Source organism: Pteronotus mesoamericanus, unplaced genomic scaffold, assembly GCF_021234165.1.
Source record: "Pteronotus mesoamericanus isolate MK-2021 breed Mesoamerican mustached bat unplaced genomic scaffold, CSHL_Meso_final contig_121, whole genome shotgun sequence".
Lineage (NCBI taxonomy): Eukaryota > Metazoa > Chordata > Mammalia > Chiroptera > Mormoopidae > Pteronotus > Pteronotus mesoamericanus.
The window spans coordinates 1,519,926-1,546,788 of NW_026555046.1; the positions used below are offsets into that span (position 1 = coordinate 1,519,926).

A 26,863-nucleotide genomic window follows, 5' to 3' on the forward strand; every position below is an offset into this window, starting at 1 on the left:
TCACTTTATGAAATGGTAAGTTGTGTCGAGGAGAGGAGCGGAGAAAAGGCACTTCATAGGAAAGTAGAAACTGTGTGATGTAAAGTGTTTGATACAAAACAGTTCTGGGATTAGAATTTGTCAGCAGGTAGCTGGTTCCCAGCCAAAACAAACAGGTTTTTTAAACCCTGGGGGATTAAGCAGATTCTGGAGATAAAAATGGATATACTTGGAGATCAAGTTATTGCTTGGGAAACTGACCAAGATGAGGGTTAGTTCACCTAGTGTCCCTTCCAACACAATTTTTGTTTCTGGTGTGCCTTCCAATACTGCAGACGTAGGCAGTTAAGTTCCCTGGAGTCCCCTGCAACCAGGACTGCAGACATCACTTCGGGTCCACCTCCTGATGCAAATGGGAAGATTTAATTTAGAACTAGTCAACTGACCCAAAAGCAGAACCTGAGACATCTACTTTGCTGGTGTGAGATGAGCAGAGAACAGTGGTTCTGAGGCCAGCAGGTAGAAGAGCTGTTTGATGACTTTGCAGGCCCCTCTCTAGTTGTCATAAAGGTGACCTGGTTTTGCTTGATGGCTTTGTGGGTAGCTCCAGGGAGCTCTTCCTCCAGCCTGTTCTTTAGCTGTCCCAAGCATTCTGTAAGGCATTTAGTAGCCTCTGATAGACCCCTTTCTGCTTCAACTTGCTCAAGAGGATTCTGTTCTCTGCAGCTGAACCCTGATGAATACAGGTGCATGTGGGGACTGTCTCTCAGAAACCTAAAGCAGAAGACATGGTGTCCAAACTGCAGCAGTGCAGTGAGGCCTAACAATGGGGTACTGACAGCAGAGGCACCTCCCGACCTCAGGTATAGCTTAGTCTTAGGGTCTGGGGAAAGGGCGGGGTTGGATGTGCAGCCAGTGGCCCCAAAAGTTAGACAAAGAGGGAAGCAATGGCCAGGAATGGATCAAGGCCTCTTATTGGCTTTGTGTGAGTAGTGAATCCTCTGCTACCAGGCCTGGCAGGAATCTAACTTCCCCACTTTGCAGAAGAAGAAAATAAATGATATAACATATTTAGAATTATAAATGTTAAAGACATTTATTTCAACCAAGTAAACTTAAACATATAATTGGCTTTATTGAACATTCATGAGTAGGGCAGCATCCCATTTAGTAAATGGAAAAATGCTCTGAGGAGCTGTGCAAAATGGAAGGCTTTTACAGGCAGGAATAGGGAATGACAAGAAATTTAAAGGAGTAGATTGTATCAGGCAAAGTCACCTTCTCTCAGGAGGAGGCAGGGGGTCTTATCAGGCAGACCACCTCACTAGCACCAGCCAGGAAGTTCCAGGCTGATTGGTTTAAAATTTCACTCCTGAATTAAGTTAGGTATAAGCCTTGGTGGGGCTTACCATGAGTGACTCCATTTTGGGTCTGTTGTTTCTTTTTACCGTAGAATCCACATCTTAAACACTGTGACTAGCTCCTAGAACATATAGGTACTTAGTCAATTGTGCTCAGAATGGTGTTACATAGGAGCTCAGGAAATGGCCCTAGAGTGGAAAATACTTTATTCATAATTAGAGATTACCAACCACTCAGTCCCCTTCAAATACCTTTGTACTGAGCCACCACTGGATGTGAGAATTACACCAAGAAGAAGCAGTTACTACTATTGTAACTCAGGAGAGAGCATCAGCCAAGAAATCCTACAAAAAGCATCTTCCCATGTGTTAAACAAATGTAAAACAGTCTCCTAAGGACCAAATTTATACTGATTGATAAAGTGCTTCTCCAATTTAGGCATTAAGTTGTATAATTTTAACAGAGTAGAGGTGTACATTACACCAAACATTTGTTTTATATCTGAAGACCCTGGAAATGGAAATTAATAGATTCATGCAGGAATAATACTTACCTGTGGCAGACTGATGATTCTAAGTAGACCAGCAATTACTCATTTTACTTTGAATTCATTTCTGTGATGGAAACACAAAAAGTGATTTCAAGAAGGAAAATCATTGAAAGGAAATCTGGCAAGTTTTCATGGGAACTGAATTGCTCTTTTGTTTCCTGACCTGCAATATGAGCTTGTTGGCTGAAACTGGGTCTCTTCTGCGTTTGCACGGCAGTGGCCCTGCCTCTGGAAAGGACACAGAGGAGCTCCAGAGTGTCTGGAGGATGAAGGCTGGTGCTCAGAAGGGCAGGGGCACTGCTGGGGTCAGGACAGTGAGGGAGGTTACAGAGGCGAGGAGGAAGGTTCTGAGGGCAGCCAGCACAAACGGTCCAGTGCAAGTAAGGATCAAACTTTAATTTAGTTGTGATGAAGACTGAAAAAGAAATAAGGAATTCAACCTAATGAGGCCAAGGCTATTTTAAAAACAACAACAACAACAAATCAACTGATTTCGTTTGTATGTGCAGACCAGGTAGGAGCCTGCCCCTTCTTGCCCACACTCAGCCCCACACCTGGCACAGTGCAACTGTATTCTTTTTAATACATGATTGTTAAGTGATGATGAAACCAAGAAGGCTGAACTAAGAGTAAGAAAATGCCTGTGTTGGCAAGGCCAACCTATAGATGACATCTGTTGTTGTTGTTGTTGTTGTTGTTGTTGTTGTTTTTTAAGTGGGCCAGGTGTGGGCAGCTGACGACAGAAGCTGAAAGTTTAGTAGGAGCCTGAATTGAGTATTTGCGAGGGGTCTCAGAATTAGAGATGGTGAGGAGGGGGAGAGTGCTGGGATGGAATAGACCAGCAGCCGGGGTTCACAAAATGGATTGATGTAATTGAGTCTCCTTCCAGTCGTGCCTCAGCCTGTGGGCTGCTCACTGCTATAGGGTCCCCCACCCCCAACCAACACACACACACACACACACACACACACACACACACACACACACTCTTTGGGAGGGTTAGAGACTGGATAAGAAAGAATATAAACTATTGTTGAGTAAGGACCTTAATCCAACACTTTGCAAACTTTAAAGCTGTCCATTGGAAATTGATCATATTTTCCTCCCTGAGTTGAGTGAATTAAGCATTGATATAAGGCTCTCTCTCTCTGACTCCCAGTACACAAATTATATACATATTTGGAGATCTCCTACAGTCATATAACTTGGAGGGAAATTTAGTTCTTCTGATATATGGAAAGGAGAATGTCAAAACCAGGCAAAGAACAATGGTTTCACCTGGTTGAATATTAGCATATTCCTTTTCTTATTAAATCAAGTGTCATTTTGCCAAATGTGAACAAAATACCCTAGGAATTAATAGAAGCAGCTCCAGTTTTCTCTCAGCTCCAGTAGTGTGTGCCTGTAACTTTAGCCATTTCTTCCTGGAAGAGGGAAGACTTGGGAGTGGTAGTGTGGGGCCAGGGAGAAAGAGGACCTTTAGGAGAAGTGCAGAAACCATAGAGTCCACACAGTCTTTCTTGATGTATGTGCAGTGGATGCTCAAAGAACACATGAGGATCTGTCCTCAGTAAACTTACAAAAGGTCACATAATATGTTTGACTCTCAAGGAGTCACAATACCTATCAATATATAAAGTCTCTGGCTCTAAGAATTCCTGCCACAAGAAGAGCTAACTTGGATTAGTCTAGCATGCACCTCGCTTACTAGGGGCAGCCAGCCCACATGGTCCAACACAGACCACACCAAGAAACAGCCAGCAGGAGGGGAACCTCAGGGTCTCTGTGTGGCGAAAGCTATAATGGAGAGTCTCTCCAACTATTATAGGAGTCCATTTTCTAAAGGCCTTTTTGGAGGGATCACTCTGGGACACATATTTTTGATGAAAGTAACATCTGTTTTGGAGGTCTCTGACTCCGAGAACCAAGAGGGCCTGAGGTTCAGAGTGGGGAGCCTCCCCCAAAAAAGAATAATCCTGAAAGCTCCTCTGGCACCTTCCTTGGCTCCTGGATTAAGAAAAAATATACAAGGGGATCTTAGTTTCCTTTTAGCTGGTGTTGGTTTAATAGAAAATAATGCAAGCCACAAATGTAATTTTAAATTTCTTAATAGCAACATATAATTGAAATAAATTTTAATAATATATTTTATTTAATTCAATATACCAAAATATTTTTATTTCAACATGTATTCAACTTAAAATTTTATATATGTTTTTCTTTTTTTAAGTAAGTTTTTGAAACCCACTGTGTATTCAGCACTTACAGCATATCTTAGCTCAGACCAACCACATCTGAGGTGCTCAGCAGCCACATGTGGCAGTGGCTACTGGATGGGGACAGCCCAGCTGTACACTGGCAACCTGCGGCCTCATCACAAAAAGGAAGCCAGGATTCAGGTTTACCCTGCCATATGGAAACCTTCGGATTCCATTCTAATTTCCCCTCTGTGATGGTTAATCTTGAGTCAGTCTTGCCTGGGCTAAAGGTAAAACGTTACTTCAGGCTTGTCTGTGAGGGTGTTCCCAGAGGAGGTTAGTATTTGAATTGGTAAACTGAGTAAAGATGATTCTCCCCAATGCAGGTAGGCATTGTCCGATCTGAACAGAACAAAAATGCAGAGGAAGGGTGAATTTGCTGTGTTGAGCTGGAACATCAATCTTCCCCTGTCCTTGGACTTAGTGCTCCTGCTCCCCAGACCTGCAGCCTGGGTCCAGGTCTTACATGGTCGGCCTTCTGACTCTCAGGACTTTGACTCAGAATTTCAGCACTGGCTGTCCTAGGTCTCCTGCTTTCAGACAGCAAGTTGTGGGACTTCTCAACCTCCACAATTGTGCAAGCCAATTCCTGTACTTTATCTCATTCTGTACACCTGTATCTATCCTCCTGGTTCTGTTTCTCGGAGAACCCTGACCGATGCCCCTTCTATAACAGGAAGTCCTGAGGGCAAGAATTCTTACTTATCACGGAGTCCTCTAGACCTCCACATTCAACAATACGGGGGTCACCAAATAAATACTTTGCTTGTTCCTTACTCTTCAGAGAGTGTCTTGTAACCTCTGTCTTCTCAATAACCCCTTCACACTCCCTGCCGCATTCAGCACTATCTTCTGATCAGAGCCGTAGTATGTCTTGCCTGTCTCAGCCACTAGCCATTCCTTTTGTCTCCATAATCTTCAAGTTCCTGGGATTGGCACCTCTGGAGCGGCACTCCTGGTCAGTTGAAGCAAGCGTAATGGGATTTTTTTCAATGTAATGGAGGAAACAGAACATGCCTCAAAATTGGACAGACCAGGACTGAAGTCCTCTTGGTGGTATATTTGAATGTAACGAGATCCTCTCATTCCCTCCTCAGATACTCAGTCGTTTCCCTGTCCTGAGCCCTGACTCAGGGCTGAGGAGGGAGGCCCAATGCTGGTGTCCTCACTGAGGCCTAATGAGGGGAAAGCAGATTCCCCTGGGATCCACTCTTCCTCACACACCCTTCATGGAAGTGCCTGGAACTCCCCACAATTACTGTCACCTGCTCAGGTGAACGCTGTCAAAGGCAGGAACTGGGCAGGAGGTCATTTGTGGGCTCAGCTCAGAAAAGATCCAGGAGTGAGCTCAAAACCTACCCCAAGGAGTGCAAGGCTACCTCCTTCCAGGCCTTCTTCCTGTCTCTTTTTCCTGCCTTTTTTCCTCTGTGTGGAGTGTTAGCCCAAAGAGCACCATTCATGTCTGTTTCCCTGGGCTTGAGGTCTAGTGTGCCTTTAGGCAGAGAACAGAAGCTCATTACTGTGGTGTGGGGGTCACTCAGCCATGCTCCCCATTTCCTGCCCACAGTTTTCTGCCTTTATTTTTTTACCAAGATTACCCCTTCCCCCACCACCACACATTCCTGTAAGACCCAGTTACTGATCATTTATATTTTGGTTTTCCTTTGGAAACACGAGGGAGAATGCTTGCCCCAGCCTTCCAGAGTTGTTTGGAGAGAAACACGTTAACAGCAGGTAGAAGATATTCCTGGCAGTGTGGAGCCTGGAAGGAAATTTGGGGGGACCTGAAAACAAGCTCCTCCTGCTCTGTGAGTCTAGAATAAAGTGCAATGGGATAGACCTAGAGGTTTCACCCTGGCAAGGCAAGATGTCCAAGCAGCTAAAAGACATCCAACCAGGAGCCAACAGTTCTGGGCTCTTGGGTAGCCCTATGGTCAACTTGCATGATATCAGTTCCCCATTGAGGAGCAGCATCTGCCCAAAGTGGTACAGGGGCCTTTAAAGCACTGAAAGTGTTCACACCTCACACAAAGGCTCCCCACCCAACCCTCAGGAGTCTGGGTCCAACTCTGCCACTGGGACCCCTCAGACTTGGCCAGCCTCCTCTGTCTCATGCCTGCCTTAGGTCATTTCACCACTGTTCTCTTACTTTCGTTGTTTTTTCAGAAAGACTTCCAAAAGGCCTACAGGAAAAGGGAGAGACAGAACACTCAGTAACTGTGACTGCTGCTGTTAATAGGCTTAAAATGTGTGTTGAGTGAAAAGTATAAAATGAATGCTTGAAAAAAGGCATTCATGGCAGTGATCATAGATGAACGGAACCGAGGCTGGAACTCCAGGAAGGGGGGTGCTCCCAGCTTCTGTGGGCACGAATCACTAGTGAGGGTGGCCTGGGGGAGGGAGCCATGGGGGAGGGTGGTGTGAAAGGCAAGCAGAGAGAGGGTAGGAGCTGAGACTCCCTGCCCTCAACCGTTTGGTCTTATCTTCTCATCAAATCTCAGACTTCCAATATGAAAAGCAGTTATTTCTGTGAGGAGACAGCTTTTTAAATAATATTCAGCATTTTATGATTTTCTTTCTGCTGAAAGCATGGGGTTTGGGAATGTTGGCTTCACCTTAACAAGCATTGACATTGTGTTGCACTAAGTCAAGGCCTGAATCCCCAGGGTGAGCTCAAGACAAAACTTTGGGTGTGCAGTTTTCCAGGGGCCCATTCTGTGATCCCACCTCGAGGAAATACAGAGGTTCTTGTCTCTGGGGAGAGACTTCTTTGGCAAAGAAGAGGCCACAGACCAGGCTAAACTGCAGGCAGGAAAAAAACTCTGTGACTTCCCCCAAAGCAAAAGTCTGGACCAATGCATCCACTGGATCTTTTATGAAAGAAAATCATAAAAGAGTCATTTCCCTTCTGTCCCATGAGTTTACATTCTCGAAGGGCACATGACCAAAGAATGGGGGTCTTGGATTTTCCCCTTCCAAAAGAGAAAAAAGAAAAAGGCCCACAAGGCCTCACTGGCCAGCGTCTGTCCCGCCGCCCTCCTGACTGCTGCCCTTTGGGCTGGCACTGTGCCTGCTGGGGCGGCCGATGTTCTCACAGACCAAGGCACAGCTGATGTCACCAAAGGAAGTGTGTGCTTTAAAATGCTTCCGATCACTGAAGCTCCTGGGAACGTCACTGAAAAGCAATGCCAAGGTCATGAACCCTTAAAAAAAATGCAGGACCCAGGCTATGGATTTTGCAGGACTAAGAGTGCAAACATCCAGAGCAGTCAGTACAACTACAGATGACCAGCGTCACTGGGACCGGGGTCAAGCAGGCAAGGTTTAAAAAGCTGCAGAAGAAAGAGAAAGTATTTGCCCCCACATTGATTTGTTTAATGGGAAATTAGGAAGCCTGCAGCATTAGCTTTGAATGGATTCAGCCTGAGGGGCTCCGATGCACCCACATCCTACAGCTGCCAGCGGTGCTCTGTCCTCATGTGGAAGATGGAGGTGGTGCAGACAAGAGCAGAAAGGATAGACAAGTTTACTTGGTGGCAACAAAAATACCAAAGCCATTACCTATTTCTTGGATTTGGAGACATGCTAAAGAGATTTTTTAAAAGCCTGAGAAGGAAAAGTAACAGTGGGAATGATGGATCTTCATTCATTCATTATTCTAGAACACCTGTTGAATGACCACCACATGCCAGGCAAAGTGCCAGGTATTCAGGAACAATGTTCGAGCCCCCAGACCCTACCTGTGAAGCGTATATTCCAGGATGGGAGGTGCTGGGGACTGAGCTCTGCCTCTCCAGTCTGGGAATTCTAAACCAAGCAGCTCTTGAGCCTCCAGCAAGAGAGCTTGGCTACCCACAGTTAACAGCACTTTATGAAACTGATAGAACAATTCAAGTCCTCTCTGTTCCATTAGGTGGAGATAGCTGTAAAGAGATTATTCCAGTGCCGTGCTGTAGGAAGAACAGTGGTTGGTAACCCTGGGTTTTGGCCCAGATACTGAGACTGGCAAGAGGCAAAAGAAGAACAAGAAGCAGCATCTGTACCTATAGGTCCCCACATCTGTAATATGAAATGGCCAGATGGAGGAGCTCAGGGATCCCTTCAGTTTAACAACTGTAGATAAATTCAGGAATGATTGATCCATAAGGAAAAATTAGGGACCCCACGATAATGTTCAAAAATGTTCAGCTTACCCTACAAAGTCACCAACATCCCACACAGAACTCTCTATCAGGCCTTGCTTCTCTCCTCCCTGGGCTCTCTGCTGACCTCTTCTATTATGAAAACCAGAGGTGTTGGGGTGAAAGATGGTATGATAATGTCAAAGAACCTTAGTGGGTGCTAATTGGGCATTTTGGAAGTTTCACAGCTGAAACGGATGTTGGGGATCACCTGGCCCTTCACCAGCCTTCCTTGGAGAGGAGTGAAGGAGCTGTCCTGAGGCACAAAGCTCTGCAGCAGAGATGCAGGAATTGGGGTCTGCTGCTCCTGATGCCATGCCTGGGCTTTGCTGGGCTGGCAAAAACGCCACTGCAGGAAGGGATGTGCATCTTCATCTTGTGACTAAACTCTCAACCACAGGGCTGGGCTATGAAAGGGTGCTTTCCCAAAGAAGTGAGTTTTCTTGGGTGACTTCAGAGAAATGAAATCACCTGGGAGGGGAAAAAAGTCTTTCCACCAAACTCCATGTGAGAGAATTAAGATCTTTTTAAGACTTTGAGAAAGCATGGAGTATCTCAAAAATAATATTTTATTTAAAATAATCCTGGATTAGAAATGTAAAATGCTGGGAAGCTGCTCAAAAACAATAGGGCAGTTAAAGGTTGCTTAAGCAGCTAGTGATACACATGTGATATTTTAAGATACCCCTGGCTCTCTTAGTTATTGGAATACGCTTATAGTGAATCGAGTCTGAGTCAGATTTTACTCCTGAGATCAACATCCTGTGTCTCTCTAACCTAAAAGCAGAAACTTTAAAAGTGTTCAGGAAATGACAGTTAAATAGGTTAAGTGTCTTAATAACACATCTGTTCCTTTCAACCAAAGAGTTCCTTGTATTTGAAAAAAACACAAAAATTTCTCCCTTACCCACTAATATAAAGCCAAGCTCTTCAAACTGTAATTTGCATCTGTCAAAATTTTCAAAATGACATCTAAAGCTACTCTGACCTGCGTCAAAGACCTTGCTGATAATAATCTGACAGCCGATTTCTGGTCTTCTGAAATAGCCCACATCACCACCAGCTTGAATGTTTCACTCCACCTGGCTGCAGGCCCCAGAGCACACCAGAAAGTCAAGGCGGAGAAACCCAACCATTACCCTCACGCGTCTAAAATCAGTGATCCACAGGGGCAACAGTAAATCTCTGTAACAACAGGAAGATGCCTGGATTTTTGTTTTTCTTGTAGACTGGAAGACAGAATATTCAGAATAGAGGCACACACCTGGAGAGTACCTTTCATGGAAGTTAAGCTACCAAAGAACTGAAAAGGGATGGTGGGTGATGATAACTTCTGGATGCAATTGCATACCTGCCCCTTGAAGTAAGTCTTCTGTTCATTCCCAACATACACCCAAACTCACATGCACTCACTGACATGGACATACACTCAGTCACCTCTACCCAACACACACACACACACACACACACACACACACACACACACACACCCCTTTCTTTTGCACTTACAACTCCCACTTCATCTTTCTGTTATCTCATCCTCTCCTTTCCCTTTTGAGTTAGTTACCCTTATGAATAAGCCCTTCCTAGAAGTCTGCAGGCTCGGGTAATCCAACTGATGAGAAGGTTAGCTAAGAAGTAGATTCCCAGTTTTATGATTCTCAGACCCTGCTGGCAAGTATCCCCTTTTCCAATATAGCTACTATTGTCCAGTGATCAGAGAAAAGCTCCACATCATCTTACACTTCTCCTTATTCCATGGCTAGTCACCAAGTTCTGTTGTTTCTTGTTTGCAAGCTCTCCCACAGACTTTTGGTTTCTCTTTTGCTATCACCCTAATCTCAGTCCAATTTCCTGCTTAAATAGAATCTTAGCTGGTCATATCACCTTTAGCTTCTGTTCATGGAAATCTTTCCTGCACTGTGCTGCCAGATGAGTTTTTGCAAGTTATTACATCTGCTGTTACTTCTCACTCAACTATCAGTGACTCCCAATTAGCTGCAGCATAAGAGTAACTTAGTGGGTTAGTGTGGCATTCATGTCTCTACTGAGGCAGTGTGGTAAGGTAGAATAAATCTGAACTTTCTGGATCAAGCTAATTCGGTATTTGTTCCAGTTCTGCCACTCAATGATTGGTAAGTTTCAAAAGTTGTTTAATTCTCTGAGCCTCAGGTTCCTTATCTATGAAATTAAAAACAAAAACAAAAACAAAAAACCTACTATTACTGAGTACCTCCTGTATGTCTCTTGTTAAGAATTGACCCAACCACAGGGTCAGAGTATATTTTTTTGTCTCCTTTTCTCTTTATTTATTTTTTATTGTTCAAATACACTTGTCTCCATTTTCCCACCACCACTTTCCCCTGCCCTGGCCACACCCCACCCTCAATCCTTCCCCACTTTGGATTTGTCTGTGGGTCCTTTATACATGTTCCTTGACTTGACCCTTCCCCTTCTTTTCCCCATTACCCTCCTCTCCTCTTGTTACTGTTGGTTTCTTTTTCCTTTCAATGTCTCTGGTTATATTTTCCTTGCTTGTTTGTTTTGTTGATTAGGTTCCACTTATAGATGAGATCATATGGTATTTGTCTTTCACCACCTGGCTTATTTCACTTAGCATAATGCTCTCCAGTTCCATCCATACTGTCTCGAAGGGTAAATCTCTTTCTTTCTTTCTGCTGCATAGTATTCCCTTGTGTAAATGTACCACAGTTTTTTGATCCACTCATTTACTGATGGACCCTTAGGTTGTTTCTTGTACTTGGCTACTATAAATTGTGCTGCTATGAACACTGGGGTGCATAGATTCTTTTGAATTGGTGTTCTGGGATTCTTGGGGTATAATCCCAGCAGTGAAATTGCTAGGTCAAAAGGCAGTTCCATTTTAGCTTTTTGAGGAAATTCCACACTGTTCTTCACAGTGGCTGCCACCAGTGTGCATTCTCATCAACAGTGTACTAGGGTTCCCTTTTCTCCACAACCTCGCTATGTTGCAGCCTCTCTAGGCTGAAGAGGTCTGCTCGGGGCTCAGGTAGATGGAAGAAGATGTGTGTGGAGCCTTGGGGATGCTTGACATGCCTTTATTCGGGAGAGTCACATAGGCATAAGCCTGGTCCAGGGAAATCACACAGGCCACAAGCCTGTGCCCAACTCCCCACCTTGTCCAAAGCTCCTATCCCTTAAATACTAGCCCCAAACAAAGCAGGTAACATGCCAGAAAGGTGAAGTAATGATCATGAGCTGCGCATGTGAGCCTACTCAAGACTACAGGGCAGTTTATCGCACCCAGGGCTCAAGGCCATGAGACACAGGTTCAAGGCTGTAGGAACACTGCTTTATCAGACTCCTTCAAGGTTGTGAGGAGCTGCTCCCTCAGGTTACCCACACATCTGGGTGAGGGAGCCAGACCGCCTCGAAGTACCCTACACTCACCAACACTTATTGTTTGTTGATTTGTTTATGATGGCCATTCTGACCAGTGTGAAGTGGTATCTCATTGTGGTTTAAATCTGCATTTCTCAGATGGCTAGTGACAATGAGCATCTTTCATATGTCTCCCGGCCCTATTTATGTCCTCTTTGGAGAAGTGTCTGTTCAGGTCCTTTTTGCCCATTTTCTAATTGGAGTCTTTTTGTCTTCCTACAGTAGAGTCATGTGAGTTCTTTATATATTTTGGAGATCAAACCCTTCTCAAAGGTAACATTGGCAAATATATTTTCCCATACAGTTGGTCCCCTTTTCATTTTGCTGATGTTTTCTTTAGCTGTGCAGAAGCTTCTTATTTTGATGAAGTCACATTTGTTTATTCTTTGCTTTATGTCCCTTGCTCTAGGGGACATATTGGTAAAAATAGTGTTCTGTGGGATATCTGAGAGTTTCCTGCCTGTGTCCTCCTCTAGGACTCTTATGATGTTGCAACTTATATTTAATAAAGTCTTTTATCCATCTTCAGTTTATTTTTGTGTATGATGTAAGTTGGTGGTCGGATTTCTATTTTTTGCATGTAGCTGTCCAGATCTTGCAACACCATTTGTTGAAGAAGCTATTTTTACTCCATTTTATCTCTTGCCCCCTTTGTCAAATATTAATTGCCCATAGAGACATGGGTTTATTTCTGGACTCTCTATTCTGTTCCATTGATCTTTGTGTCTGTTCTTATACCAGTAGCAGACTGTTTTGATTACAGTGGAATTGTAATATAGTTTGATGTCAAGTATTATGATCCTTCCTACTTTGTTCTTCTTTCTAAACATTGCTGCAACTATTCAGGGTCATTTATGGTTCCATATAAATTTTTGAAATGTTTGTTCTACATCTGTGAACTACATCATTGGTATTTTAATAGGGATTGCATTGAATCTATAAATTGCTTTGGGTAGTATGGACATTTTGATGATGTTAATTCTTCCAATCCATGAACATAGTACATGCTTCCATTTATTTGTTTCTTCCTTAATTTCTTTCTTCAGTGTTGTTTAGTTTTATGAGTACAGGTCTTTTACCTTCTTGATTAGGTTTATTCCTAAGTACTTTTTGTTGTTGTTGTTGTTATAGCAAAGGGGATTTTTTCTCCCTGATTTCTGTTTCTGGTATTTTATTGTTGGTGTACAAAAATGCCTTTGATTTCTGAATATTGACTTTGTATCCTGCTGCTTTGTCAAATTCACTTATTAGGTCGAGTAGTTTTTTCGTGTAGTCTAGAGGGCTTTCTATGTATACTATCATGTCATATGCAAACAATGAGTTTTACTTCCTCTTTTCCAATCTCGATGCCTTTTATTTCTTTTTCTTGTATGATCGCTGTGGCTAGAACTTCCAATACTATGTTGAATGGAAGTGGTACAAGTGGACATCCTTGTCTTGTTCCTGATCTTAGTGGGAAAGCTTTTAGTTTGTGCCCATTGAGTATGATGTTGGCTGTAGGTTTTTCATGTATGGTCTTTGTTATGTTGAGATATTCTCCCTCTACTTCCACTTTGCCAAGTGTTTTTTATTATAAATGGGTGCTGTACCTTATCAAATGCTTTTCCCATACCTATTGATAAGATCATGTGATTTTTGTCTGTCCTTTTGATTATGTGATGTATTACATTTATTGATTTTTGAATATTGTACTATCCTTGCAATCGTGGGATGAATCCCACTTGATCATGATGTATGATTTTTTTATTGTATTGCTGGATGCAATTTGCCAAATATTTTGATGAGGATTTTAGCATCTATGTTCATTAGCTATATTGGCCTGTAGTTTTCTTTGTTGTGTCTTTATCTATTTTGGGGATTACGATGATGCTGGCTTCATAAAAAGAGTTTGGGAGTCTTCCCTCTTCTTGGATGGTTTTGGAATAGTGTAGGAAGCATAAGTGTTAGCTCTTCCTTAAATGTTTTGTGAAACTCTCCTGTGAAACTATGTGGTCCATGGCTTTTGTATGCCAGGAGTTTTTTTTTATTACTGCTTCCATTTCACCAGCTGTTATCAGTCTATTCGGGCTTTCTGATTCTTCTTCATTCAGTGTTGGAGGGTTATATTTTTCTAGAAATTTGTCCATTTCACCCAGGTTTTCAAATTCTTGGCATGTAGTTGTTCATTGCCATTTCTTGCAATCCTTTGTATTTCTATGATATCAGTTGTAATTTCTCCTCTTTCATTTCTGGTTTTATTAATTTGGTCTTCTCCCTTTCTTTCTTGATGAATCTGCTTAAAGGCTTGTCAATTTTATCTTTTCAAAGAATCAGGTCCTGGGTTTATTGATCTTTTGAATTGTTCTTTTAGTCTCTATGTCATTTAATTCTGCTCTGATCTTCATTATTTCCTTCCTTCTCCTCACTCTGGGCTTTGTTTGTTGTTGTTCCTCCAGTTCTGGTAGATGTAGGGTTAGGTTATTTGTTTGAAATGTTTCTACCTTTTTTAGGTAGGTGTGTATTTGGTAAGAACTTCCTTCTCAGGACTGCCTTCACTGTGTCCCATAGGTTTTGGACTGTTTTGTGTTCATTATAATTTGTTTCCAAAAGCTTTTTGATTTCTTCCTTTATCTTATTATTGACCCATTCATTGTTTAATAGCATGCTATTCAGTCTCCATGAGTTTGAATGTTTTTGAGGTTTTTTTCCTTAAGGTTGTTTTTTTAGGTTCAAGCCCTTGTGGTCTGAGAAAATGCTTGATATGATTTCAATTTCCTTGAATTTGTTGAGGTTTATTTTGTGTCTTATCATGTGGTCTATCTTTGAAAGTGTTCTATGTGCATTTGAAAAGATGTGTATTTTGCTTCTTTAAGATGAAAGGTTTTATATATGTCAGTTAAGTCCATTTGATCTAATGCGTCATTCAGTGCCTCAATATCCTTGCTGATATTTTGTTTGGAAGATCTATCCATTGTTGACAGTGGGGTGTTAAATCCCCTACTATCAGTGTGTTGCTGTCTATATCCTTCTTGAAATCTTCCAAGATTTCCCTTAGATTTTTGGGTGTTCTTATGTTGGGTGCATATATATTTACAATATTTATGTCTTCTTGGTAAATTCTTCCCATGAATATTATGAATTGTCTTTCTTTGTCTCTTTTTATGGCCTTTGATTTGAAATCTATTTTGTCTGATATAAGTACTGCTACTCCAGTTTTGTTTTTCCTGTCTGTTTGCTTGGAATATTTTTTTGCAACCCTTTATTTTCAGTTTGTGTATGTCTTTTGTTCTGAGGCAAGTCTCTTGTGGGCAGTGTATGTTTGGGTCATGTTTTCTAATCCATTCAGCAACCCTATGTCATTTTTTTTCATTTTTAAAAGATTTTTTCAATATATTTTTAGACAGAGGGGTAGGGAGGGAGACAGAGAGGGAGAAAAACATCAATGTGTAGTTGCCTCTTGCACATCCCCCACTGGGGGATGTGGCCTGCAACCCAGGCTCGTGCCCTAAGAATCAAACTGGGGACCCTTTGGTTTGCAGGCTGGCACTCAATTCACTGAGCCACACCAGCCTGGGCCAGCTACCCTTTGTTTTGATTGGAGCATTTAATCCGTTTACATTTAAGGTCATTATTGATAGGACATTGACATTTTTTCCCCTTTGTACTGTGTTTCTCTCCCTCTCACTCTTTTTCTTCATCTCTTAAAGCAGCACCTTTAGCATATCTTGTAATGCTGGTTTGCTGGAAGTGTGCTCTTTTAGCCTTCTTTTGTCTGGGAAACTCCTTATTTTGCCTTCCAATTTAATTGAGAGCCTTGCTGGGTAGAGTAGTCTTGGTTGCAGACCTTTCCTTTTCATTACTTGGAATATTTCTTGCCATTCCTTTCTGGCCTGTAGTGTTTCTGTTGAGAAGTCAGCTGCTAGCTGTATCGGAGCTCCCTTAAATGTTACTACCTCTTTCTCCCTTAATGACTTTAAGAGTCTCTCTTTGTCTTTGAAATTTGCTATTTTAATGATGATTTATCTTGGAGTGGGCCCCATTGCGTTTCTCTTGACTGAGACCCTCTGTGCTTCCTAGACTTGTGTGACTTTTTCTCTCCTCAAATTAAGGAAGTTTCCCATCATTCTTTTTTCAAAAAGGTTTTCTATCCCTTGCTCTTATTCTTCTCCTTCTGGTATCCCTATTATATGGATATTATTATGTTTCAGATTATCCTACAGTTCCCTTAACCCCTCTTTGTTCTTTTTGAGTCTTTTTTCCTTTTCTTGCTCTTTCTGGGAGTTTTTTTTTTTTATACTTTGTCCTCCAGCTTGCTGATTTGACCCTCAGCTTCATCTAGCCTGCTTTTGATTCCTTCTACTGTGTTCTTCAATTCAGAATTATATTCTTCATTTCCTCCTGGCTCTTGTTGATAGATTCTATGTCCTTTCTCATATTGATATACTTTGCAGTAAGTTCCTCATAGCTTCCCTGTAGTTTTTGATAATTCTCACTGAGCTTATTGAACTTCCTTTTAACCATTATTTTGAACTCAATATCTGAGAATTAACTTGCCTCTATTGCATTTAGCGCCCTTTCTGAGGATCCCGCCTTTCCTTTCAATTGGAGGTTGTTTCTTTGTCTTCCCCTTATTTGTGAGACTCTTCCTGTTTGCTTCTGCATCTTAAATTGATCTGTTTTGACTCCCTGACTTTGTGGTGTGAGCTTCTATGATAGGAGACCTATGCAATTCGGTTGTGATCTTTTGAGCCTGATGCTCTTGGGATGCCTTTTATGCCATATATGTTGACTCTCTGGAAGTAACTGGGTTTTGATTATTGTTTGGTTGTTCTCTGGTGGGTCCTTTCCTCTAGCTGGTCAACTGAGGTTCACTCCACTCACCATATCTTGTATGCTGTTGTGCAGGTGGTGCCAGAATAAAACCACAAACCCCAGGAAAGAAACCCACACCCACAAAAATAACATCCCGCCACAATACCACTATCAGTAGAAATGAACCAGTATTAATAAGGGTGTAAAGAGATTAAAACTATTATAAGAAAGTATAGAGAATATGAGATGACCTACTGAAAGAAAAATGATTTTGAGAGCGTAGAAGGAAGAGCACTTATAAGAGTTGGGAATCAGAACAATGCAAAGAGAAAATAAAATTTGCATCATGAATAAAAAGGGAATGAAGAAGGCAGAATATGCACAAACTTGATGGGCAGGAAATGAATATTAAAAAGCTATACAGGTAAAAAAAATGCCACAAATCATGGAGAAGACCACAGTGGATTTTGTCATGGTAGCCTCTAGTATTTACCACTGTTTTCTTTCTAAACCTTCCTCTGGTGATGTGAGATGCTGACCCCATCTGAACTTAGGCAGCCAGGGATCTACTGTCTGTGGCTAACTCCTTCAGTTGTAAATCTAGTCACTCTGCATTCAGCAGCCAGGCTAAAGCACCACAGGGCAGGGCAGAATCCCCCCGGGGCCTTGGCTATTGTTTCCCTCAGGCTGCCTCAGCATGATGGCTGCTGCCTTTTGGGGGTGACTCAGCACAGGGATCCCCGCAGCTGCTCTCTCTTTTCTCTCCCCAAATCCTCTGAGTTCCCAGTCTCTCCTCAAACATCTCTTATCTACTATGCTCCTCTTTGCCAGGGATCTGTTGTCTGCAGCTGTCTCCTTCAGTTGTTAATCTAAGCATTCCGCACTCAGCAGTCAGGCTTAAGCACCACAGGGCCAGGGCAGAGTCCCTCCTGGGGGTGGGGCTATTGTTTTCCCTCAGGCTGCTGCTGCTCAGGAGGGAGTGGTCTGCCTGAGCTCGATGGCTGCTGCCATATGGGGTATGACTCAGCACCATGATCCCTGTGGCTACTTTCTCAATTCTCCCCCCATAGCCTCCCTCCCCAGTCTCTTCTCAGGTGTCTCTAGCCCACTCTGTTCTGCCTTTGCCGGAGCCCAGGGTAAGTGGCTGCAAATAAAAATTTGTGTGTTGGTCTTTTAAATGGCTCTTTGCATTTCCAGCTGTCTGTCTCTGGCAGAGCAACTCTACTGCTTTTCAACGCTGGTTGTTATCTGTGTACTTTTTGGGCTCTAGTGCTCTAGACTGGGGATCCCAGCTTAGGGTTTAGACTCCATTCTTCCCTGGGGGATCCAACAGGCAGCTTAATTATTCCTCTGGCGCTGCTGCCTGTGGGCACCCAGCCAGCCTTCTCAAGTCTCCACTGCACTCCTTAATGGTCTGGTTGTGCTGAAGCTGATTATTCTCTCTGTCCGAGGTTGTAAAGCTATTGTTCAATTGTTTGTCCTGGGTGATTTCTCCACAGTTCAGCTGTAATTCCAGACTGGTCCTGGGAGGAGGTCAGTGTGACTTTCATTCACTTCTCCTCAATCTTGCCGAATCCAGGGAAGCTGTCTTTCCACCAGCCTGCTGACCTTAGCAGGACAGAGATGCTGCTCCATGCCCTGGGACTGGCACTCAGGAGAAGGTCAGGGCCACCACCAGGGGCTCCCCACTGCAGGCTCTCTCCATTCCAGAGCCCTATCTGGCTTTGCTGCTGGGTGGTCAGCAGCTGCCCAAAATCTTCTTTATTTCTAATTTCTATAATATATTCAGTGTGGCTCTTGGACCTGTAACTGGGTTGTGGTAATTTGAAGAAAGAACCCACTGACCCACTGACAAGAGGATGTTTTTTACATCTCGTATAATTAAACATATTTCAATGAAGTCCAGGGTCACATGTACAGTCTGAAACATCAATGATGCTATCCATGTTATGTGGATACTGTGTCAGTAAAAGTCAAGGTGTAATTAATGTAATCTCATGCAGTTACAGGCTTTCCTCCCCACCAGAACCCCTGTTTTATTAGAAATTTTTCATATAAACAAAATCTTAAGTAGTGGCTGGAATGTTAGCTCTATTCAATTTGAAATCAACTCTGAAATATTTTACATGATTAAGGGCTTACAAAAAGCAATATATTAAAACCAGATCTCACATCAATAGTAAGGTCCAGTTTAATGGAAACAAATGAGGAGAGTTTTCAAAAGACACTTGTTTAAAATAGTTTGCAAAGTTTTTATTTTACTCCTCCTCCCCCAGCTCTGTGCTAAGAAGCCAGAGCTTAGCTCAGTGAAGGGCAGAATGAAACCCTGAGAACCGCCCTCATTCGTCCATGCAGAACCCTGGGCACCTGTGTCCACGTTCACCCCATGCACTGGGGATGGTAGCAGGCTCGGGCTGCGTTGCACTGCAGCCGGCATCTAGCCCTGATTGAACCCTTTGTTCCACAGGGACACTGAGCAAGCCTGTTGGGCTCTGCTCCTGCATGGTCTCTTTTTCCACTTTTCTTTTCCCAGCCATGGATCTTTAATAACCAGTCTTCTTTACCTTTAATCTGTTCATAGATATTTATTTACTAATTACTTTTTTCTTAAGAGTTATGGGATAGGAAAACTGTTTGTTCTTCATTTACTAAATGATTGTAAACTCAAGTTTTTCATCAAACTTTCAAGCTGGAGGGTTCAGCCAGTGCTGATAAACAATCGATACTTCTTCATCTTGTGGGGGCATAGACCTCTCATAGAAAGTTAACCTGGATTCCCTCCTTCAAAAACAAGTACACATGCATCCATCTACCCCGTTCAATATAATTGCAGTGTTGACATAATGAAACCGTAGGAGGGACATTTAGAACCCAGCAAGAGCCCCCACAATGAGAGTAACAATAGCTCGCTACAAGTGTTTATAAACAAACAAACTTCCATGACCAAAGAAATGTGTCTCTGAAGAATTTCGGGTCCCCATTAAGATGTGAAGTTGGAAGTGTTCTTTGGGGGTAATTAAAAGACCAGGTCCTCTGCTGGTGTGTGAGGCTATCTCTGGGAGCCACTTCTTCCCCAGGATGGGGCAAGCCTTTGAGAACTGTCCTTGCTAGAGGGGCTGTTGCACCAAAAAATGTGTCATGTTTTTCCACCTGCTGTGTTTCCAGCCCAATGGCTCTTTATCCCACCTCTATCTGTGCACAGTGGACCCTCCCTTCTGGTGGAGTCGGTTATATGTGTGAGTGGCCTCATGCGTGTGTGTGTGTGTGTGTGTGTGTGTGTGTGTGTGTGTACAAAAGCTTCCCTCCTGAGGGTTGCTCTTTCTTTGCCCACTCAATCTAACATGATGTTTTCACACAGTCTCTTGTATGTGAATTGAAATTCAAGCTGAGACACAGTAGGCAGAGAACTCAGCACTAAGGCTTCACTGGTATGCCAGATGTATAGGGCTGTTCAAGGTGTGATGTAGGAGGTAAGTTTGGAGATGTAAGGTGAGACACTGTCACAGAGAAGCTGGCCTTTGCTATGGAGATAAAACAAAATATCATTTGTAAAGTGAACCATCACCTCTCTTACCTTCTTACCTGTTTTCTGTATGTTGATTTTATATATCAGCCCATGTGGCAGACAAAAATAGTTGTTCTTCCCTTCTCACAAAATAACAAAATCCACATTAGTGCCCAACCAGCCTCCCTTGCAGCTATTTGAGGCCATACATGGATGTTCTAGCTAATAAGTTGCAACAGAAGTGCTTGTGAGACTTCCAGGAAACTGCTTTACAGTGGAGCCAATGTGACGTTCTCTCTTCTTAGACCCTGGCTGATGTGGTTCAAGCTTAAACTTCATCCTGGACCGAGAGAATGGGGACAGGCCTGGGCATGACAGAGCAGACCCTTGATAGATTCTTAGAGGCACTGAGCAACCCTAAACAGGCTACTCTCTCTACCCTGACTTTTTTTATGTGAGAGAAATCAATGTCTAGAGTACTTAGGCCACACTTACTCAGGGTTCTTCATTATATGCAGCTCAAAGGAATCCTATAGCTATAGCTTCTCTGCCTCTCATTTCCTATTTAGTTTAAACTTGTCTTCTAAAACAATTTATTAGATTTTAGATTGCTTAACTATATCTTTAAACATTTTTGGTTTCCTTTATGCACTTAATTTTTCCTCCATGTTGAAGGTCCTCAATAAAGAGTAATTGGATGAATGCAGGAACAATTGTCCTTTGGAACTTTTAACTGTATTTTTCCTTGTTTAGAAACATGGAGTCTACAAACATGGATGTTAGAGTTGGAAGACAACTTAGAAGTCTGATTTCACTCTCTACCTCTGTGTACATACACTCCCTGACACAGTACGGCCCTGCTCTTCTTCTGTTTCCACTCCCAGCCCCAACAAATAATTCTGTCACATCTCCTGGAAAAATTTGCTCCAAACAATGTAAACTGCTCTCCCTTCTTTCAGATCCACCTAAAGAGTTGATGGCTTCCAGGAAATTTTTCCTTTGGCTACAAAACAGAGAAAGGGTAGCCTTCAGTACCCATCCCTCATCATGTGTTGACAGTCTTGTGTCAATCAATCCAATGCCTCACTACCATCACTTGCCAGCAAGGGGGCACTTTCTGAATAGGAAAGTTTGGCTGAAAGGCCTCAGCAGACCAGAGCGCGGCCCACTAGAGCCCCCGTGTGTGTAACTATGCCCTCGAGCTGCTGTGTAACTGGTGGGTGGAGAGGGCTGGGGAGGTGGAGGGAAAAAGCAGGAAGGCCCTCCAGCCTCCTGGAGGGGTTAGGAACCCACTCAGTCCCCAGGGCAGCAACCATCTTCACTAAGCAAAACTGAAAGTGCCAGGGCTCTTTAGCAACTGCAAACCCAGTTTCCAAAAGTCTGTATAGAGCTTTACTCTCTTCACTTGAGAATTCGAATAACTTCAATTTAGCAGAAGAACTTTAGCCCCCTCCCTCACCCCTAATTCATTATCAACCTCAGTTGGCTTCAGTGCCCACCATCCACTGAAATATTCATGTCAAGTTCACCAACACACTGCATGCTCCTCTGACTCTCACCTTCATTCAGTGCACAGGCCACTCCCTCCACTGCAAACTCCCTCACCCCGCCCCTGGATGACGTGACTGCACACATCTTGGTTTTTCTGCTGCATCCATCACCCCTTCTTAGTTTCCTCAGGTGGTTTCTTGACTTAACTCTAAATGTTGGAGAGCCTCCTGGCTGAAACCAAGTCGGTCATTTGCTCCATCAGCTCTCCCTAAGAGTTCAGGCTAGTATCCTTGGTGTCACATGCCATGTATTAATCATTGCCAAAGTTATATCTCCAATCCAGACTGTTTTCCCCTGAGCTCCAGGCTTGGATTTTCAACTTCCACCTTCATGCCTGCACTTGTTCCCTCCACCAGCATCCCAAAGCCGCTGATCTGTCATATTTCAGACAACTCTCTCATCTTCCTGCTGGTTTTATAGTGTAGGCACCATTTTTCCCTTCTGCTTTTCTCACCTCCCATTAGTTTGACTTTCAAAAATCTCTCTTCTATCTGCTCGGGTCCGTTCCTCTCCTTTACCACCATCCTTCTTAGGAGCTCAGTTCTACCTGGATTATTACCATGGCCTCATTCATTTTCCTCCCATTTGCCTTTCAATCTATTCTCTATACAGTATCCCATGTTTTTTCTAAAATGGAGGTCAAATAATCATGCCCAGCTGAGACCCACCAGTAGTGTGGGCCTCTGCTCTGAGCATAAAAATCTCACTCTTGGCAATAGCCTTCCAAGGTCCTCCTCCCACTCCCGGCCCCACTGCTTGGCTCTGGCCTAACCCTGTGACTCCCCTGCTCTGTTACCCCCCTCCTCTGTTACCCCCTTCTCCTACTCTCCAGCCACAATGACCTCCTTTCTGTCCCCCCAAATGCCAGGCCCTTTTCTATTTCCAAATGTTACCCTTGTGTTCCCTTTTGCCCCGCTTTCCCAACTCCTGTTATTCATGTAACTAGTTTATCCTCGTCTGCAAGGTCTCAGTCATACCAGCTTCTCAGGGGAGGTCTCCCTGACTCACACCTACTTAAAATGGACTAAGCACCCCCTTTTCTCTATCATATAACTTTATTTAATTCCTTCACAGCCACTCACCACATTCTAGAATTCTGTTGTTTATGTATTTGTTGTTTATTTCCTGCCTGTACCCTGCCCCTTACCCCCACTAGGAGGAAGACACCAGAAGGCAGGACTGAGCCCATGTTCTTTTCCCCTGAATCCCCTGCTCCCCCAGTACCAGCAGGTACCTGCTTCACCCATATCTGCTGAGCGACTGAAAGCCCAGGGATATTGCTTCTAAGGATAACGTATGAATTGCTCACTATGTGCAACCTCTATACTGGCCCCTTTTATAAATGCATTAGCCATTTTAGAGTGGTAGAAACTGAGGCTTGAAGGTCAGTGACTTGCCTCCAGTCAGCCAGCTGTTTAGGGGCAGAGAAGGGATGCAACCCCAGGCCTGTCTGGTTCTGCTCCACCTGCTGCCACCAGGGAGATTCTTGAGAGAAACACTGCAGCTGCTTCAGCCTTCCTTGTTGTTTAGAAACAACTGGAGAGGTAAGAGAAGGCCCTCACTTAGAAAAGCTCTTTAATTGTCTCTCCCCCAGAGATATAATTTCAGATTATTTCATCTGGTTCCAAAATCCTAGGACAGTTCTCAAAATACATAAGAACAAATCTTTTTCTCAGCAGCATGTTATCCTCCCCAAACAGCAAACAATGGAGGGCAATGGAGCATCGGGGTCTGGATGGTACTAGAAAGCTGGCTTCAGTCGCCTTTCCATTCAGAGTGACATTAATCCAAGCTCACATGGGCCCAGTGCTTACTGATGGGGGAGCAGGACACTAGCGGACAAGAGCTTTTCCTCTTTGCAGTCATGCCTGCTGCCTGGCCTGCCTGCCTGGTTAGGCTTACATGTTTGAGGCCTGAAAGAATAAAATGATCTCCAGCACCTACAAACTGAGCATAACTGTGAAGGACGGATTCTCTGTCGCCATATCAGGTGGGCTTGGGATGGTAGCAGGTGGGGTCTTGGTGGGGTCTCAGTGGAGGATCTGGTTCTGCTCCTTCCAAGGTCAGGTGGCACCAAGCAGTGTCCTTCATTCCCCAGGACCAGCATCAGAGGAGGCTCAGTTCTCAGCCCCAAGCAGCAACAAGGCCCAAGCAGCCTGGTGGCCAGCGTTTTAAGGGATGAAACAGGTGGTCTGTCATCGGAGATCCAAGACAGGGGTCCCTTTGTGGTCATGAGTCCCTGTGGAGTCCCAGTAAGTAACTGGAAGATCTCATTCTGTGAGGTCAGAGGGCTTTGCACAGCCAGCATGAATGCGAGCCCCAGGGGCAGCCCTACCATCCTGCCGATTCTTAGTATTAACAATACGTTTTTAAGGGCTCTTGGGTGACATAGACTATATAGAAACGTGTACTATGGTCAGTGTACAGCTCAGAGGGTTTCTGACACACACCAGTGTTTACCCAGATCAGCCCAAAATGTTAAAGGTGCTCCCAGAATCCTGCCTCAAGCCCCTTCCAGTCATCAACCTTCATGACAACTCTTCTCCTGACCGCTAACACCACAGGCTCGGTTTACCTGTTTTTGTGCTTTATGTAAATGTAATCATGCTGTGTGCTTCCTAGCTTCTTTCCCTCCGCATTAAGTTTATGAATGCATTCATTCATATTGTTGGGAGTAGTCGTAGAGCGCTTGTTTCCCTAAGACTACAATAGTCCACATTTGTTTATTTGTAATTTGATATTTTTTATAGAAGGCTCCAATTTCTTTTCTTTTTTAAAGACTTTATTTATTTATTTTTAGAGAGAGAGAAAGTGAGAGCAACAGAGAGGGAGAGAAACATCCATGTGCAAGAGAACATTGATAGGTTGCCTCTCATGCTCCCCCAACCAGGGACCTGGCCCCTAACCCAGGCATGTGCCCTGACTGGGAATTGAACCGGCAACTCTTTGGTTCACAGGCTGGCACTCAACCCACTAAGCCACACCAGCCAGGGCAGGATTTGGTTTTAATGTACTTCTGATTCATGTCATTTTCTAGGCTGGATGGAAACAAAATTTAGTTTATGAGAGCCACCTGTATGAGAGCTGTCCATGAATTCCATTCTATCCTACGACTGTTTAGGAATAATTTGTCCCTCCTCCTCCATTAGTCTATTCCATCCAGATGTATTTGTAGAGCAACTTAGGCTGTGACTAGCCTTCATCTCTGAGTGTATATAGGTGCTGGACCAAGTCCTAGAAAGAGGTATGTCAACCACTGATAAGAACCATCAGGGAATGTTATCATGGGTGAGCCAATTCCAATGACAGGAAATTAATGATACCTGCCCTGCCTCTTTCCAGTGCTACTTTGAGAATCAAGTAAGATAAGGCAGATATTACAGAACTGCTAAAAGAGTATGATAACTTCATTAAAAAAGAGACTTGCATACAAAATCTAAGCAAAAACAAAACAAAATGAAACAAGAAAAAGCACCATTAGAGCAATGAGCTTATGAGGAACTTATTTGCTTCTTTTTACATTTTAAAAAGTCCATATATTCTCTACAGAACATGCAAGAGTTTTAATAAGAAGTATGTTATACAGATCAAGTAATATTCCAATATTACCTGAAGAGCACTGGAATCTATAAAGTATAAAACAAATAAAAGGTGTTATATATTGCTCCATTGTCTCACAGAAGGACTTGGTAGTCTTTTAAAAATAGAAGGTTTTGTGCTGTCATCTAATTTGGCAGCATGAGAACCAAAAAGCCCCCGCCCAAAGATTAAAGCAAAGAAACTGCTTCTCAGTACTGACTGCCAAGAGATAAACAAAGAATGGGCTCTGTTGAGCACAAGACAGGCTCTGCTATTCTACCTCTGTGTGGTTAGGAAGACACCTGTTTTTAGGCATCATGATGAGAAGGGGACAAATAGGCCTCCCAAGGAAAGCAAATAGTAACAAGACCCAAGCTTGGATTGAAGGCGAGTACACCTAATGACTGGAGGAAAATTATACTCCCACCTTCATTAAATAAAATAATCCAGAAAGAATAATCCCACTAGCAGGAATTCAACAAGGCCAGGTCTCCATCATCTGTTTCTTGGGAAATCTAAGCAAAATCTGTGAAGAGAGGGTTTTATTGTACTGTTTTTGTTTGGTTTGGTATGCCTGGGCATTGAGGCCAGTTTTAAACCTAAGAAGCACTTTATTGTTTCTACAGGTCCATTTTATATAATAGTCCATTGTTTAAATGGTGTGGCTTACAGAATAGCAGCATCTACACCACCTGGGACCTTGTTGGAAATATAAAATCTTACGCCCCTCCTTGCTATGTAGACCCCTACCAACTGAGTTAGGATCATAGTGTGATAAGATTGCCAGGTGAGGTACTTTAAAATTTGAGAAGTCCTTCTCAATAAGGGAATTTTTGGAAAACATAGGCAAAATAAAGAGAACAGTTTGGGTATGTTGCCTCTGGTCCCCCGACCCCCACCCCCGGTGCATTGATCTCTTCTTACATAGTCCTCATCCCACAGTTGCACAGTCTTGCAGCTTAGTTTACATATCACCTCATCATGAGCATCTTTCTATGTTATCACCTCTTTTTTCATAAACTGGTCATATAGTTGCTTCACTTTCTCTGGTAATATTTTCACTTCTGTCTTAACCATGTACCAGTCCCATTTCTTAAAGTGATTGCTATGAAGAACCCATGAAAAGCAGGGTTTTGGGGCAATAATTATAATTTTCTTTCAGGGGCTGTACACAGAGGGAGAAAGAATTCCTCTGGCTAAGTGCTCAGCACTGGCTCTTGGATGCTTTTGCAGAAAGGACACCAAGAAAATGACTAAAGTGGTTACAGTTAATTAACGACCTAATTCCTAATGGGAAACACTTAAGTAAATAGCCCTGGAGAACACTTGAACTCCCTTTTAATGCTACACTTTGTGCACTCTCACCTACCAATCCTCATCTCCATGACAACCAAAGAAGCTTCTTTAAAACTCAACTCACATGGCACCTCTTATGAGACAGATACCGGATTCAGTAAGCCTCTGGGCGCTGTGATGTGCCCTTTGCTCTGCGCTCCCACATACCTGACTGCTGATTATGTTGTGGCCTTTACCTATGTGCACACCTCCTTCCCACCAGGCTGTGAATCCTCGACATTGGGTGCGGGGCCCATTCCTCTTTGTTAGACACACTTTGAAGTATCTCACACATTTAGAAGTAGGTATTCAACAAGAGATTGTTGATGGAAGGAAGGGAGGAGGAAGG

General features: G+C 43.2%; 1 protein-coding gene across 1 annotated transcript in view; it reads left to right on the forward strand.

Moving 5' to 3' along the window:
- The first annotated feature begins 2,061 nt into the window (after nucleotides 1-2,061).
- The window catches only part of LOC129080339 (uncharacterized), a 38,888-nt gene continuing 14,086 nt past the window's right edge, over nucleotides 2,062-26,863 (forward strand). The window contains 1 exon segment of the mRNA XM_054585651.1: nucleotides 2,062-2,271. Coding sequence (XP_054441626.1) covers nucleotides 2,062-2,271 — 210 coding nt within the window.